Raw genomic sequence first — 13,268 nt, 5'->3', positions numbered from 1 at the left:
AAAGACCCAGTGCAGCCAAAAATAAGTGAATAAATAAATAAATTTATTAAAAAAACAAAAAGCTCTATTTCTAGTGTCAACAGTAGTGTTTAACACAAAGCAGGTACTCAATAAATATATATATTTTTCTGGTCAATTGATCTTTTCTTTATAACATCTTTATTGGAGTATAATTGCTTTACAATGTTGTGTTAGTTTCTGTTGTATAACAAAGTGAATCAGCTATACGTATACATATATCCCCACATCCCCTCCCTCTTGTGTCTCCCTCCCTCCCACCCTCCCTATCCCACCCCTCTAGGTGATCACAAAGCACCCAGCTGATCTCCCTGTGCTATGCGGCTGCTTCCCACTAGCTATCGGATTTACATGTGGTAGAGTATATATGTCCATGCCACTCTCTCACTTCATCCCAGTTTAGCCTTCCCCCTCCCCGTGTCCTCAAGTCCCTTCTCTACATCTGCGCCTTGCTCCTGTCCTGCCCCTAGGTTCTTCAGAACCACATTTTTCTTTTAGATTCCCTATATATATGTTAGGATATGGTATTTGTTTTTCTCTTTCTGACTTACTTCACTCTGTATGACAGACTCTAGGTCCATCCACCTCACTGCAAATAACTCAATTTTTTTTCTTTTTATGGCTGAGTAATGTTCCATTTATATATGTGCCACATCTTTACCCATTCATCTGTCGATGGACAGTTAGGTTGCTTCTATGTCCTGGATATTGTAAATAATGCTGCAGTGAACACTGTGGTACATGACCCTTTTTGAATTTTGGTTTTCTCAGGGTATACTCCCAGTAGTGGGATTACTGGTTTGTGTGGTAGTTCTATTTTTAGTTTTTTAAAGAACCTCCATACTGTTCTCCATAGTGGCTGTATCAAGTTACATTCCCACCAACAGTGCAAGAGTGTTCCCTGTTCTCCACACCCTCTCCAGCATTTACGGTTTGTAGATTTTTTTTTTTTTTTTTTTTTTTTTTTGCGGTACGCAGGCCTCTCACTGCCGTGGCCTCTCCCGCTGTGAAGCACAGGCTCCGGACGCGCAGGCTCAGCGGCCATGGCTCACAGGCCCAGCCGCTCCGTGGCACATGGGATCCTCCGAGACCGGGGCACGAACCCATGTCGCCTGCATCGGCAGGCAGACTCTCAACCACTGTGCCACCGGGGAAGCCCGGTTTGTAGATATTTTGGTGATGGGCATTCTGACTGGTGTGAGGTGATACCTCATTGTGGTTGTGATTTGCATTTCTCTAACGATTAGTGATGTTGAGCATCCTTTCATGTGTTTGTTGGCAATATGTATATCTTCTTTGGAGAAATGTCTATTTAGGTCTTAGCCCATTTTTGGATTGGGTTATTTGTTTCTTTGGTATTGAACTGCGTGAGCAGCTTGTATATTTTGGAGATTAATCCTTTGTCAGTTCCTTCGTTTGCCAATCTTTTCTCCCATTCTGAGGGTTGTCTTTTTGTCTTGTTTATGGTTTCCTTTGCTGTGCAAAAGGTTTTAAGTTTCATTAGGTCCCATTTGTTTATTTTTGTTTTTATTTCCCTTTCTCTAGGAGGTGGGTCAAAAAGGATCTTGCTGTGATTTATGTCACAGAGTGTTCTGCCTATGTTTTCCTCTAAGAGTTTTATAGTGTCGGGCAATACATTTAGGTCTTTAATCCACTTTGAGTTTATTTTTGTGTATGGTGTTAGGGAGTGTTCTAACTTCATTCTTTTAAATGTAGCTGTCCAGTTTTCCCAGCAGCACTTACTGAAGAGGCTGTCTTTTCTCCATTGTATATTCTTGCCTCCTTTATCAAAGATAAGGTAACTATATGTGCATGGGTTTATCTCTGCGCATTCTATCCTGTTCCATTCATCTGTATTTCTGTTTTTGTGCCAGTACCATACTGTCTTGATTACTGTTGCTTTGTAGTATAGTCTGAAGTCAGGGAGCCTGATTCCTCCAGCTCCATTTTTCTTTCCCAAGATTGCTTTGGCTATTCAGGGTCTTTTGTGTGTCCGTACAAATTGTGAAACTTTTCACTCTAGTTCTGTGAAAAATGCCATTGGTAGTTTGATAGGGATTGCATTGAATTGTAGATTGCTTTGGGTAGTATAGTCATTTTCACAATATTGATTCTTCCAATCCAAGGAAATGGTATATCTCTCCATCGGTTGGTATCATCTTTAATTTCTTTCATCAGTGTCTTAGAGTTTTCTGCATACAGGTCTTTTGTGTCCTTGTGTAAGTTTATTCCTAGGTATTTTATTCTTTTTGTTGCCGTGGTAAATGGGAGTGTTTCCTTAATTTCTCTTTCAGATTTTTCATCATTAGTGTATAGGAATGCAAGAGATTTCTGTGCATTAATTTTGTATGCTGCTACTTTACCAGGTTCATTGATTAGTTCTAGTAGTTTTCTGGTAGCATCTTTAGGCTTCTCTATGTATATTATCATGTCATCTGCAAACAGTGACAGTTTTACTTCTTTTCTGATTTGGATTCCTTTTATTTCTTTTTCTTCTCTGATTGCTGTGGCTAAAACTTCCAAAACTATGTTGAATAATAGTGGTGAGAGTGGGCAATCTTGTCTTGTTCCTGATCTTAGTGGAAATGGTTTCAGTTTTTCACCATTGAGAATGATGTTGGCTGTGGGTTTGTCATATATGGGCTTTATTATGTTGATGTAAGTTCCCTCTATGCCTACTTTCTGGAGGGTTTTTATCAAGTGGGTGTTGAATTTTGTCAAAAGCTTTTTCTGCATCTATTGAGATGGTCATATGGTTTTTCTCCTTCAATTTGTTAATATGGTTTATCACATTGATTGATTTGTGTATATTGAAGAATCCTTGCACTCCTGGGATAAACCCCACTTGATCATGGTGTATGATCCCTTTAATGTGCTGTTGGATTCTGTTTGCTAGTATTTTGTTGAGGATTTTGGCATCTATATTCATCAGTGATATTGGACTGTAGTTTTCTTTTTTTGTGACATCTATGGTTTTGGTATCAGCGTGATGGTGGCCTCATAGAATGAGTTTGGGAGTGTTCCTTCCTCTGCTATATTTTGGAAGAGTTTGAAAGAGTGGTGTTAGCTCTTCTCTAAATGTTTGATAGAATTCACCTGTGAAGCCATGTGGTCCTGGGCTTTTGTTTGTTGGAAGATTTTTAATCACAGTTTCAATTTCATTGCTTGTGATTGGCCTGTTTATATTTTCTATTTCTTCCTGGTTCAGTCTCAGAAGGTTGTGCTTTTCTAAGAATTTGTTCATTTCTTCCAGGTTGTCCATTTTATTGGCATAGAGTTGCTTGTAGTAATTCCTCATGATCCTTTGTATTTCTGCAGTGTCAGTTGTTGCTTCTCCCTTTTCATTTCTAATTCTGTTGATTTGAGTCTTATCCCTTTTTTTCTTGATGAGTCTGGCTAGTGGTTTATCCATTTTGTTTATCTTCTCAAAGAACCAGCTTTTAGTTTTATTGATCTTTGCTATCGTTTATTTCATTTCTTTTTCATTTATTTCTGATCTGATGTTTATGATTTCTTTCCTTCTGCCAACTTTGGGGTTCTTTTGTTCTCTTTGTGTAATTGCTTTAGATATAAGGTTAGTTTATTTGAGATGTTTCTTGTTTCTTGAGGTAGGATTGTATTGCTATAAACTTCCCTCTAGAACTCCTTTTGCTGTATTCCATAGGTTGTGTGTCATCGTGTTTTCATTGTCATTTGTTTCTAGGTATTTTTTGATTTCCTTTTTGATTTCTTCAGTGATCTCTTGGTTGTTTAGTAGTGTATTGTTTAGGCTCCATGTGTTTGTATTTTTTACAGTTTTTTTCCCCTGTAATTGATATCTAGTCTTATAGCATTGTGGTGGGAAAAGATACTTGATACGATTTCAATTTTCTTAAATTTACTAGGGCTTGATTTGTGACCCAAGATACGATCTATCCTGGAGAATGTTCTATGAGCAGTTGAGAAGAAGGTGTATTCTGTTGTTTTTGACGGAATGTCCTATAAATATAAATTAAGTCCATCTTGTTTAGTGTGTCATTTAAAGCTTGTGCTTCCTTATTTATTTTCATTTTGGATGATCTGTCCACTGGTGAACATGGGGTGTTAAAGTCCCCTATTATTATTGTGTTGCTGTTTTTCCCCCCTTTTATGGCTGTTAGCATTTGCCTTATGTATTGAGGTGCTCCTATGTTGGGTGCATAAATATTTACAATTGTTATATCTTCTTCTTGGATTGGTCCTTTGATCGTTATGTAGTGTCCTTCTCTGTGTCTTGTAATAGTCTTTATTTTAAAGTCTATTCTGTCTGATATGAGAATTCCTACTCCAGCTTTCTTTTCATTTCCATTTGCATGGAATATCTTTTTCCATCCCCTCACTTTCAGTCTGTTTGTGTCCCTAGGTCTGAAGTGGGTTTCTTGTAGGCAGCGTTTATACGGGTCTTGTTTTTATATCCATTCAGCCAGTCTATGTCCTTTGGTTGGAGCATTTAATCCATTTACATTTAACGTAATTTTTAAGAGGTTTTTTGTTATTATTTTTTTAATGTACAGACAACAATTAAGGTAATTTTTGATACGTATGTTCCTATTACTATTTTCTTAATTGTTTTGGGTTTGTTATTGTAGGTCTTTTCCTTCTCTTGTGTCTCCTGCCTAGAGAAGTTACTTTAGCATTTTTTCTGAAGCTGGTTTGGTGGTGCTGAATTCTCTTAGCTTTTGCTTGTCTGTAATGGTTTTAATTTCTCTGTCAAATCTGAATGAGATCCTTGCTGGGTAGAGTAATGTTGGTTGTAGATTTTTTCCTTTCATCACTTTAAATATGTCCTGCCACTGTCTTCTGGCTTGCAGAGTTTCTACTGAAAGATCAGCTGTTAACTGGTGGGTTTTTACCCTGCTCATTCATCTGCTGTGTGTTTCTCTGTCTTCTCATTTTGCTTAACTTACTGTGTTTGGGGTCTCGTTTTCGCAGGCTGCAGGTTCATGGTTCCCGTTGTTTTTGATGTCTGCTCCCAGTGGCTAAGGTTGTTTCAGTGGGTTGTGTAGGCTTCCTGGTGGAGAGGACTGGTACCTGTATTCTGGTGGATGAGGCTGGATCTTGTCTTTCTGGTGGGCAGGACCGCATCCGGTGGCTTGTTTGGGGGTGTCTGTGAACTTATTATGATTTTAGGCAGCCTCTTTGCTTATGGGTGGGGTTGTGTTCCTGTCTTGCTAGTTGTTTTGCATGGGCTCTAGCATGGGAGCTTGCTGGTTGTTGAGTGGAGCTGGGTCTTAGCGTTGAGACAGAGATCTTTGGGAGAGCTCTCGCTGTTTGATATTACATGGGGCTGGGAGGTCTCTGGTGGTTCAGTGTCCTGAATCCGGCTTTCCCACCTCAGAGGCTCAGGCCTGACACCTGGCCAGAGCACCAAGGCCCTGTCAGCCACACAACTCAGAAGAAAAGGCAGAAAAAAAAGAAAGAAAGAAGTAAAATAAAAGTTATTAAAATAAAAATGTATTATTAAAATAAAAAAATTTTTAAAGTATTTACAAAAGAAGAGAGCAACCAAACCAATAAGCAAATCCACCAATGATAACAAGCACTAATAACTATACTAATATAAACATAAATATCAGAAATTATTCAGTCGCCTACAGCAAACGCCACGCTTACAGCTGCTCCAAAATCCACCACCTCAATTCTGGGTTGATTCATTGTCTATTCAGGTATTCCACAGATGCAGGGTACATCACGTTGATTCTGGAGATTTAATCCACTGCTCCTGAGGCTGCTGGGAGAGATTTCCCTTTCTCTTCTTTGTTGGCACAGCTTCTGGGGTTCAGCTTTGGATTTGGCACCCGGGGCGGGGAGGGGTGTGGAATGCAGGGCGAGCTTTAGGCAGCAGAGGCCGGTGTGATGTTGCACCAGCCTGAGGCATGCTGTGTGTTCTCCTGGGGAAGTTGTCCCTGGATCACAGGACCCTGGCAGTGGTCAGCTACACGGGCTCCCGGAATTAGACTCCTGTGATTGCACACAGGTTTCTTGGTGGCAGCAGCAGCAGCCTTAGTGTCTCATGCCCGTCTCTGGGGTCTGCGCTGATAGCCGCGGCTCGCTCCTGTCTCTGGAGCTCGTTTAGGCGGTGCTCTGAATCCCCTCTCCTCGCGCTCCCCGAAACAATCGTCTCTTGCCTCTTCGGCAACTCCAGACACTTTCCCGGACTCCCTCCTGGCTAGCTGTGGCGCACTAGACCCCTTCAGGCTGTGTTCACGCCGCCAACCCCAGTCCTCTCCCTGCGCTCCGACCAAAGCCCGAGCCTCAGCTCCCAGCCCCGCCCGCCCCGGCGGGTGAGCAGACAAGCCTCTCGGGCTGCTGAGTGCCAGTCGGCACTGATCCTCTGTGTGGGAACCTCTCCGCTTTGCTCTCTGCACCCCTGTTGCTGCGCTCTCCTCCGCGGCTCCGAAGCTTTCCCCCTCCGCCACCTGCAGTCTCCGCCCACGAAGGGGCTTCCTAGTGTGTGGAAACCTTTCCTCCTCACGGCTCCATCACACTGGTGCAGGTTCTGTCCCTATTCTTTTGTCTCTGTTTTTTCTTTTCTTTTGCCCTACCCAGGTTCGTGGGGAGTTTCTTGCCTTTTGGGAGGTCTGAGGTCTTCTGCCAGCATTCAGTAGGTGTTCTGTAAGAGTTGTTCCACATGTAGATGTATTTCTGATGTGTTTGTGGGGAGGAAGGTGATCTCCACATCTTACTCCTCTGCCATCTTGAAGGTCCTCTGGTCAATTGATTTTTGACAAGGGTGACAGGACTATTCAATGTGGAAAAGAGTAGTATTTTCAACAATAGTGCTGGGACAACTTTTTGCTTATTGAGATACAGCAGAGGGGGTGTAACACCAGGACCCGGAGGCCCAGGGCCCTTTGTGGCCGCTGAGCTTTGGTCGCAACTCGCTGCTTCCACAGGTGGCCATGGTACCACAGGCCTCTCGAGCGCAGGGGCTCCCTCAGTAAATACTTTTGAATGAATATATTAACTATTATTTTCAGTTATATTTCCATACATTTGACATTCAACAAGCTTTTCACAAATTATAGTTCTACAAAAAGCTTTGTATATTAGAAAATTGTTCTTATATCAATAGTTATTTTACATTTTGCTATGGTTATATTTCAAACAACTAACAGTGTTCATATCTGTTAGCATATCATGGGCTCTGTGCAAAAAGTCTGAGGTACGTCTGTACTAAGAGGAAAAAATTCTTTATTCACATCAAAAACATACATTATAATCTTCTATATGTGAATATATGTTTGTGTGTCTCTCTATATTTTTATAGATCATCTGCATTAAAACTTTAATTTTAAATTACTAAAATTTTAGTTTTTTAGATATTCCCACAAAGAGAAATCCCTTGGGGAAAGCTCATCTATTTTCTGCTTTCTTTATAGTATATTTTTTTAAACATTTGTCTCTGGAATAATAGAGATACCAACATTTTATATAACTTTTAAAAATGCATTAAATGTTATGACGAATTTGTCCACAGGTTATTCGAATCAAGACTGTAACATAGCATTAAAAAGATAAGCTACTTGACCTAAATCTTTAGAGTTTAGTTTGTTAAAATAGAATTAAGTTTAGTTAAGTTCCTTTTATAATAACATTTTAAATTTGCTGAGGAGTTGGTATGCTCATATCAAGATTATCAGGTGTGTGTATGTGTGTGTGTGTGTGTTATAAAGTGCAGCCCTCTGATCAATGCACACTCTTTCCTCCCATTTTCCTAAATACATCATGAAAAAAGGATGAGGTTTCCGCCTTAATTGCTTGTGCCTTTTATTCACATTCCTCTCTCAGCCAGAATTGTGAAAAGAGTGTTAGTAAAAAGCTGCACAATAGAGCTTTTCATTAGGCCTCAGCAAGGCACACAAAAGAAGGCTTTTGGAAAGAGTGAATGCATGAGTTTAATTTGCAGGTGGAGAGTAGATAAAAGGTGCTGACGCCTCTATTATTCTCTTACGTAGGTGACCCTTACCCTGTACAGCTGATCCCAACTACCATGGCAGCTGCTGCTGCAGCAACACCAGGCTTAGGCCCACTCCAACTGCAGGTAAGTCAGGAAACAATACACCAGAGACAAAGGTTAAGTAAATATCGAAAACAGCTATTATCGTGTTAACGCAAAATAAAACTGACTAGTGATATTTGTCTCACATTTTTTTGTTTTTGAATTTATGTCTACTGATTCTTAACCCAAAGTTGGTTCGTTTAATTTTTAGCCCAGTTTTCTGTACTAAAGACAGTTTATTGTAATTTTTTTTATTGCCTGGTATGATTTAACAAAATGAGCTGTAGTTTTGCTTTGATTACTGTATGCCATAATTTCGTCACAGAATGGTCCTCACCAAGATAAAAAGAACAAAAAACCTACAAAAGATATTCAGATACTTATGGATCAAGATAGCTTACAAAAATTACATTTAAAATTGTTCAAGATGCCCAGTATTTTTGAAGCACTCTTTATTCTCCTGCTAATGCCAGCTCAGTTGGATAAGCAAGGATAAGTAGACCAAATAAGCAGGTGCCTAAATGAGCACAACTTTATCCAGACACCCTAATTAAGACCTTTTTTAGCTCGGCAGAAGACATATTCCCATATATCCATGAATGTCAGTGCTAACTTTACCAGATGTCCAAGTGATTTTAGAAATTTTGTCTCTGGAGTTGGAAAGAATATCAATTAAATTATATTAAAGTTATCTTTCGTTAACTGTTTAAGTCTTTGAATCAGCATCCTACTGCCCTAGTTTCTGTTGTTATGGACTTTATAGTTACACAGGTAATGGGAATAACAAATCATCCAATAATAGGATTAATCTCCCCTTGTGAGAAGTTTTATATTTTCCTTTGCCTGAAAGACGCAGTATGCCATTAAAGCCAAGTATAAAGCACTCATGCTTAATAAAATTAAGTTGTATTCATGAAAGTGCATTGTCATGACAGATGACCCTAGCCTATAAGGAAAATATAGTTTAAATTGCAGCATCAAGAGACAGTTACATCTGGTCAGCACAGAGAGTTGTCAGACCTGGTGGGGTTCTGAGAAACCAGTTGAGTCTCACAGGAGGAACTGAGACATACTGTGTTCTACAGAGGTTAATAACACCCATTCCTATTCTGCCTTTTCTCCGAAAGCTACAGTGTTAATGTCTGTTTCTTTGAGCTAGAAATAACCTTGGAAATAACCTGTTGGAGCCATGGGGACAATAAAAGTAACAACATTTGTTAGCTTTTGAAATCTGAGAAATAACTACAATACAAAGAAGTGGTTATAATAAGTAAAACTAAAAAGAGTAGTGGGATTAAAGGAAGAGGGAAGAATATCCAGCAATAGGTTTGAATGTGGAAAATAGGAGTTTTAGAGATCTAAGCTGTCAGTTTTCAAAACAAATTAGACATTCTCATTTCCTTTCACCATTGGATTAGTGGTGAGAGGGAGCGAGGGCAAGTTGCAGGCATCTCCTATGTTTCATTGTAGAATTCTAGTAGAAGGTAGCTTTGTTAGGCAGCAGTCCAAACTTATTTTTCTATAACGATAGTATTAGACTATTTGACACAAATTAAGTTTTATTTCTGCCCTTATAATGTGATATCAGATTCCGTTAAAATTTAAAGATACAAAAAAAATTTTGATCAGAAAACAAGAAAAAAGACACCAAACATATTTGCTTTTGCCTCAACTATAATTTGATCTATAAATGGGATAAAGATATTTTGTGTAAGTGGCATTGTACCCATTAAAATAAATGAGTTTTGTTAGGATCTCAGTAAATCAGCACTGCAGTACAACAAGAAAACTAATAATCGTAACTCTTTCATGATAAGCCATTAGCTACTATTAAAACACAAACATGTAACCACACACACACACACACACACACACACACACAGACTTTTTTTGCTTTTGATTAAAAAACAATACTCAAACCCAAACACATATTCCAAATGCATGTCATGGCAGAGAATCTGGCTTTTCTTTTAGTGGACTTACTCTCACCTTTGCTAGGGTGCCTACACCAACCTACTTTTCTACTCCTATTCCTAACACTGTATTCACAGGTCCCTAACCTTGACTTCACCTTTCCCCGAGCTGCAAAGGAGACCTGTAATACTCTCCCTCCCTTTGCATTAAAATAGCATCCAAATTCTTTTCTTCTCCACAAACCTTCCCAGACAGGTCAGAGAAAAGCTAACTACAATGCCTGGTCAGAAGTCTTATCTTAACCCTAACCCAGCATTCACCCCAATCTTGTGAACCTACTTCTGAGAAGTTTCATCTCAGTGGAGTATAATGTATGAGCCAGTTTTAATTTTCTCTATACTCTGCTTTGAATTATACTGCTAAATCTCCGTTTTCCATCCCTTAATAATACCTGGAGGAGACTTCATCACTTTTGAGTCCCTTTCAGTTACTAAGATTCTCTTTCAATTATTGAGATTCAGTCCTAGGTTCTTATGCTAGGTTCTCTGGTAAGGCTTTCACACAAAGATTTCTCATTTAATTCTTATTACAACACTTTTTGCTATGTATTAATAACTCCATTTGACAAAGAAGGAATCTGGATCACAGAGTCCAAAATCCATGGTTTTAAAACAATTATACTTGCTTTTCTAAGTACAGGAGATTTTATTTTAAACTTTGGAGACATTGCCCTTCTTAGGACATTTGCTAACTTAGTAACCTGCTAATACAATTATAACAATAATGCTGATTAATTGGTACTAATACAAATCCTCTATATGCAATACTGAAGGAGACAGCAGGATTCATGATGGCTATCTACTTCACACTCTGCATTGTCTATTTCATACCTATTTCAGATATATGTTAATTCAATCTTCTCCTTTTGAACATCTAGATCCAAGAAAGGACCCTATAAATATATTTCTACTCATGGTTGACTTTGTTTACCTACCATCTGTGTTTTCTTTTGAGATAATCATTTACATGCAATTGTTCACACTTGGATAATATTAAGTAAAACCAATAACCAGGGCCTTTATTAAAGAAGAAATAATGATTACAGTTGTCTTAAAAGAAAAGCAAAATGACATGTTTTAAATTAAACCACTGTTTATTACTTTATCGCTTCATGTTCCTGGATAAAATAATAAAATACTTACTATGCAAAAAAAACACATAAAAAATCACCTTACTGTATACTTTTATGAGCAGTTAAAATAGTCTAAGCATTGTCAAACATTTATTTTTTATTTATATAGAGAAAATGGCTTAATGTGGATTATGTATATAAAACATACAAATTAACATGTTGTGCCCAGGCACCATTTTATTTCTTTCTTTTATAACAAAATATCTGTCCTTGTCTCCTCTGAGCTTTTTCCAGAGCTTTTAAGTCTTTCTGGGGCTTCAGATACATATAGCCAACTATTTGTTGGCTACCAAGAGGAAACACAGACGTTACACGCATAATAAACTGACTACAAAATGGGCCTCACCAATTCTCTTCCTTGCCCCCAGACCTGTTCATTTTCTGGTCTTAGCAAATGGCTCAATCCCAGAAACCATGAGCACTATGTTCAACTTCCCTTCTTCCCTCTTCCTCTGGACCTATTCATTCATTATCTATCTATTCATTCTACCTACTAAATACATCAAGAATCCATCTGTTCCTTTGCACGATACTGTCACTCTGTGGGTCAGGCTACCCTCATTGCTTCCATAATTTACCACAGTAGCCCTGAACTGGCCTTTCCTTCTTCATCTTGCCCCTTCAGTGCACTCTCTACTATGTGTTTGTCAGAATGATCTTTAAGATTTTAGAAAATCTGGCCATGTCCTTCTCCTACTTAAATACTTTAAATTACACCTTGGTGTTTTCAAGTTCTCTCTCCCCTCTGGATCTTTACATGTGATGTTTTCTCTTTCGGGAAACCTACTACCCACCTTTTTTTACCAAGCAAACTCCTACTTATCCCTGAGGTTGCAAGTCAAAACCTCACTTTTTCAGGGAAGTTTTCATTGTCCCCAAGTCTTGATTAATGTAGGTCTTATATATGCTGGGAGCACACTGTATTTCCCCTCTCATAGCACTTATAGAATATGTTTTAAATCCTACTTTCTGGCTTCTACCAGATGGCAAAATCTATGAAATTACTGACTCACCATCGTTTGCACTTAACCAATGCTTGAAATATTTAATGGACTCAGTAAATATCTATTAAATGAAAAGATGAAGAATGAATCTTAAGATTACACTTAAGGGGCTTCCCTGGTGGTGCAGTGGTTGAGAGTCCGCCTGCCGATGCAAGGGACACGGGTTCGTGCCCCGGTCCAGGAAGATCCCACATGCCGCAGAGCGGCTGGGCCCGTGAGCCATGGCCGCTGAGCCTGCGTGTCCGGAGCCTGTGCTCCGCAACGGGAGAAGCCGCAACAGTGAGAGGCCCGCGTACCGCAAAAAAAAAAAAAAAAGATTACACTTAAAATAAATTATCTATTTTTGTTAACTAGCTACCCTTCTTTGAAATAGTGGAATTAAGCTGAATATTAATGATTAATTTCCTATATAAATTAATTTTCATCCTTATGAAAACACTACGTACCTGTTACCACATTTGGCACTACAGTATTTTAAAATTATGTTTATGATAGTTCTGCTCCACACTACCTCGTTCAGTGTGCTGCGACTACACTGGACTCTTTTCTGTCCCTTGACTTGCTGAAGTATGCTCCCACCTTAGAGTTTGGCATTACCTGTCCCTCTGCCTGGAAGGCTAATTCACCTCATTCAAGAATCTGCTCTAATGTCATCTCTCCTAGACCTAGTCTAACTAACTGCTTGAAATCATAAAATAACCCTCCCAGAGGTACCACACTTCCTATTATTCTGCTTTTTTTCTATAGCACTAGTCATCTTCAAACATACTGTATAACTTACATATTATGTTCCTTATTTATTGTCTGCCTGTTTCAAATATTCTCTAAACTCCACCAGAGCAGGGAGTGTCATTTTGTTGTTGTTGTTGTCCAATAATGTATCATAATGTATCTCACGTGCTGGGGGCGGGGAATGCCTAGCAAGTAGCTGGTGCTCAGTACGTAGGAATAAAATGAAGAAACTATCATGAACTAATGGTCATAATCATTTTAAATAAAATAACAAAGCAGTGTATGGTTAATTTCTGGAATAGATTATATTAATTTAAATACCAGGGAACATTATATTTTTAACCCTTATTAAAAGATTCTTAGCATATGAGAAATCTGTAGCTCTATC

The 13,268-nt window shown here is 38.8% G+C and overlaps 1 protein-coding gene across 15 annotated transcripts in view; it reads left to right on the top strand.

Moving 5' to 3' along the window:
* SOX5 (SRY-box transcription factor 5) overlaps positions 1 to 13,268 on the top strand; it is a 989,998-nt gene that overhangs the window by 880,688 nt on the left and 96,042 nt on the right. For all 15 annotated transcript variants that reach the window (XM_060024445.2, XM_060024443.2, XM_060024448.2 and 12 more), the window contains one exon: positions 7,995 to 8,080. In XM_060024445.2, the coding sequence (XP_059880428.1) occupies positions 7,995 to 8,080 (86 nt within the window). The remainder of the gene's footprint in view (positions 1 to 7,994; positions 8,081 to 13,268) is intronic.

Source organism: Delphinus delphis, chromosome 11 (genome assembly GCF_949987515.2).
Source record: "Delphinus delphis chromosome 11, mDelDel1.2, whole genome shotgun sequence".
NCBI lineage: Eukaryota > Metazoa > Chordata > Mammalia > Artiodactyla > Delphinidae > Delphinus > Delphinus delphis.
This window is presented reverse-complemented; position numbering and strand designations above follow the sequence as displayed.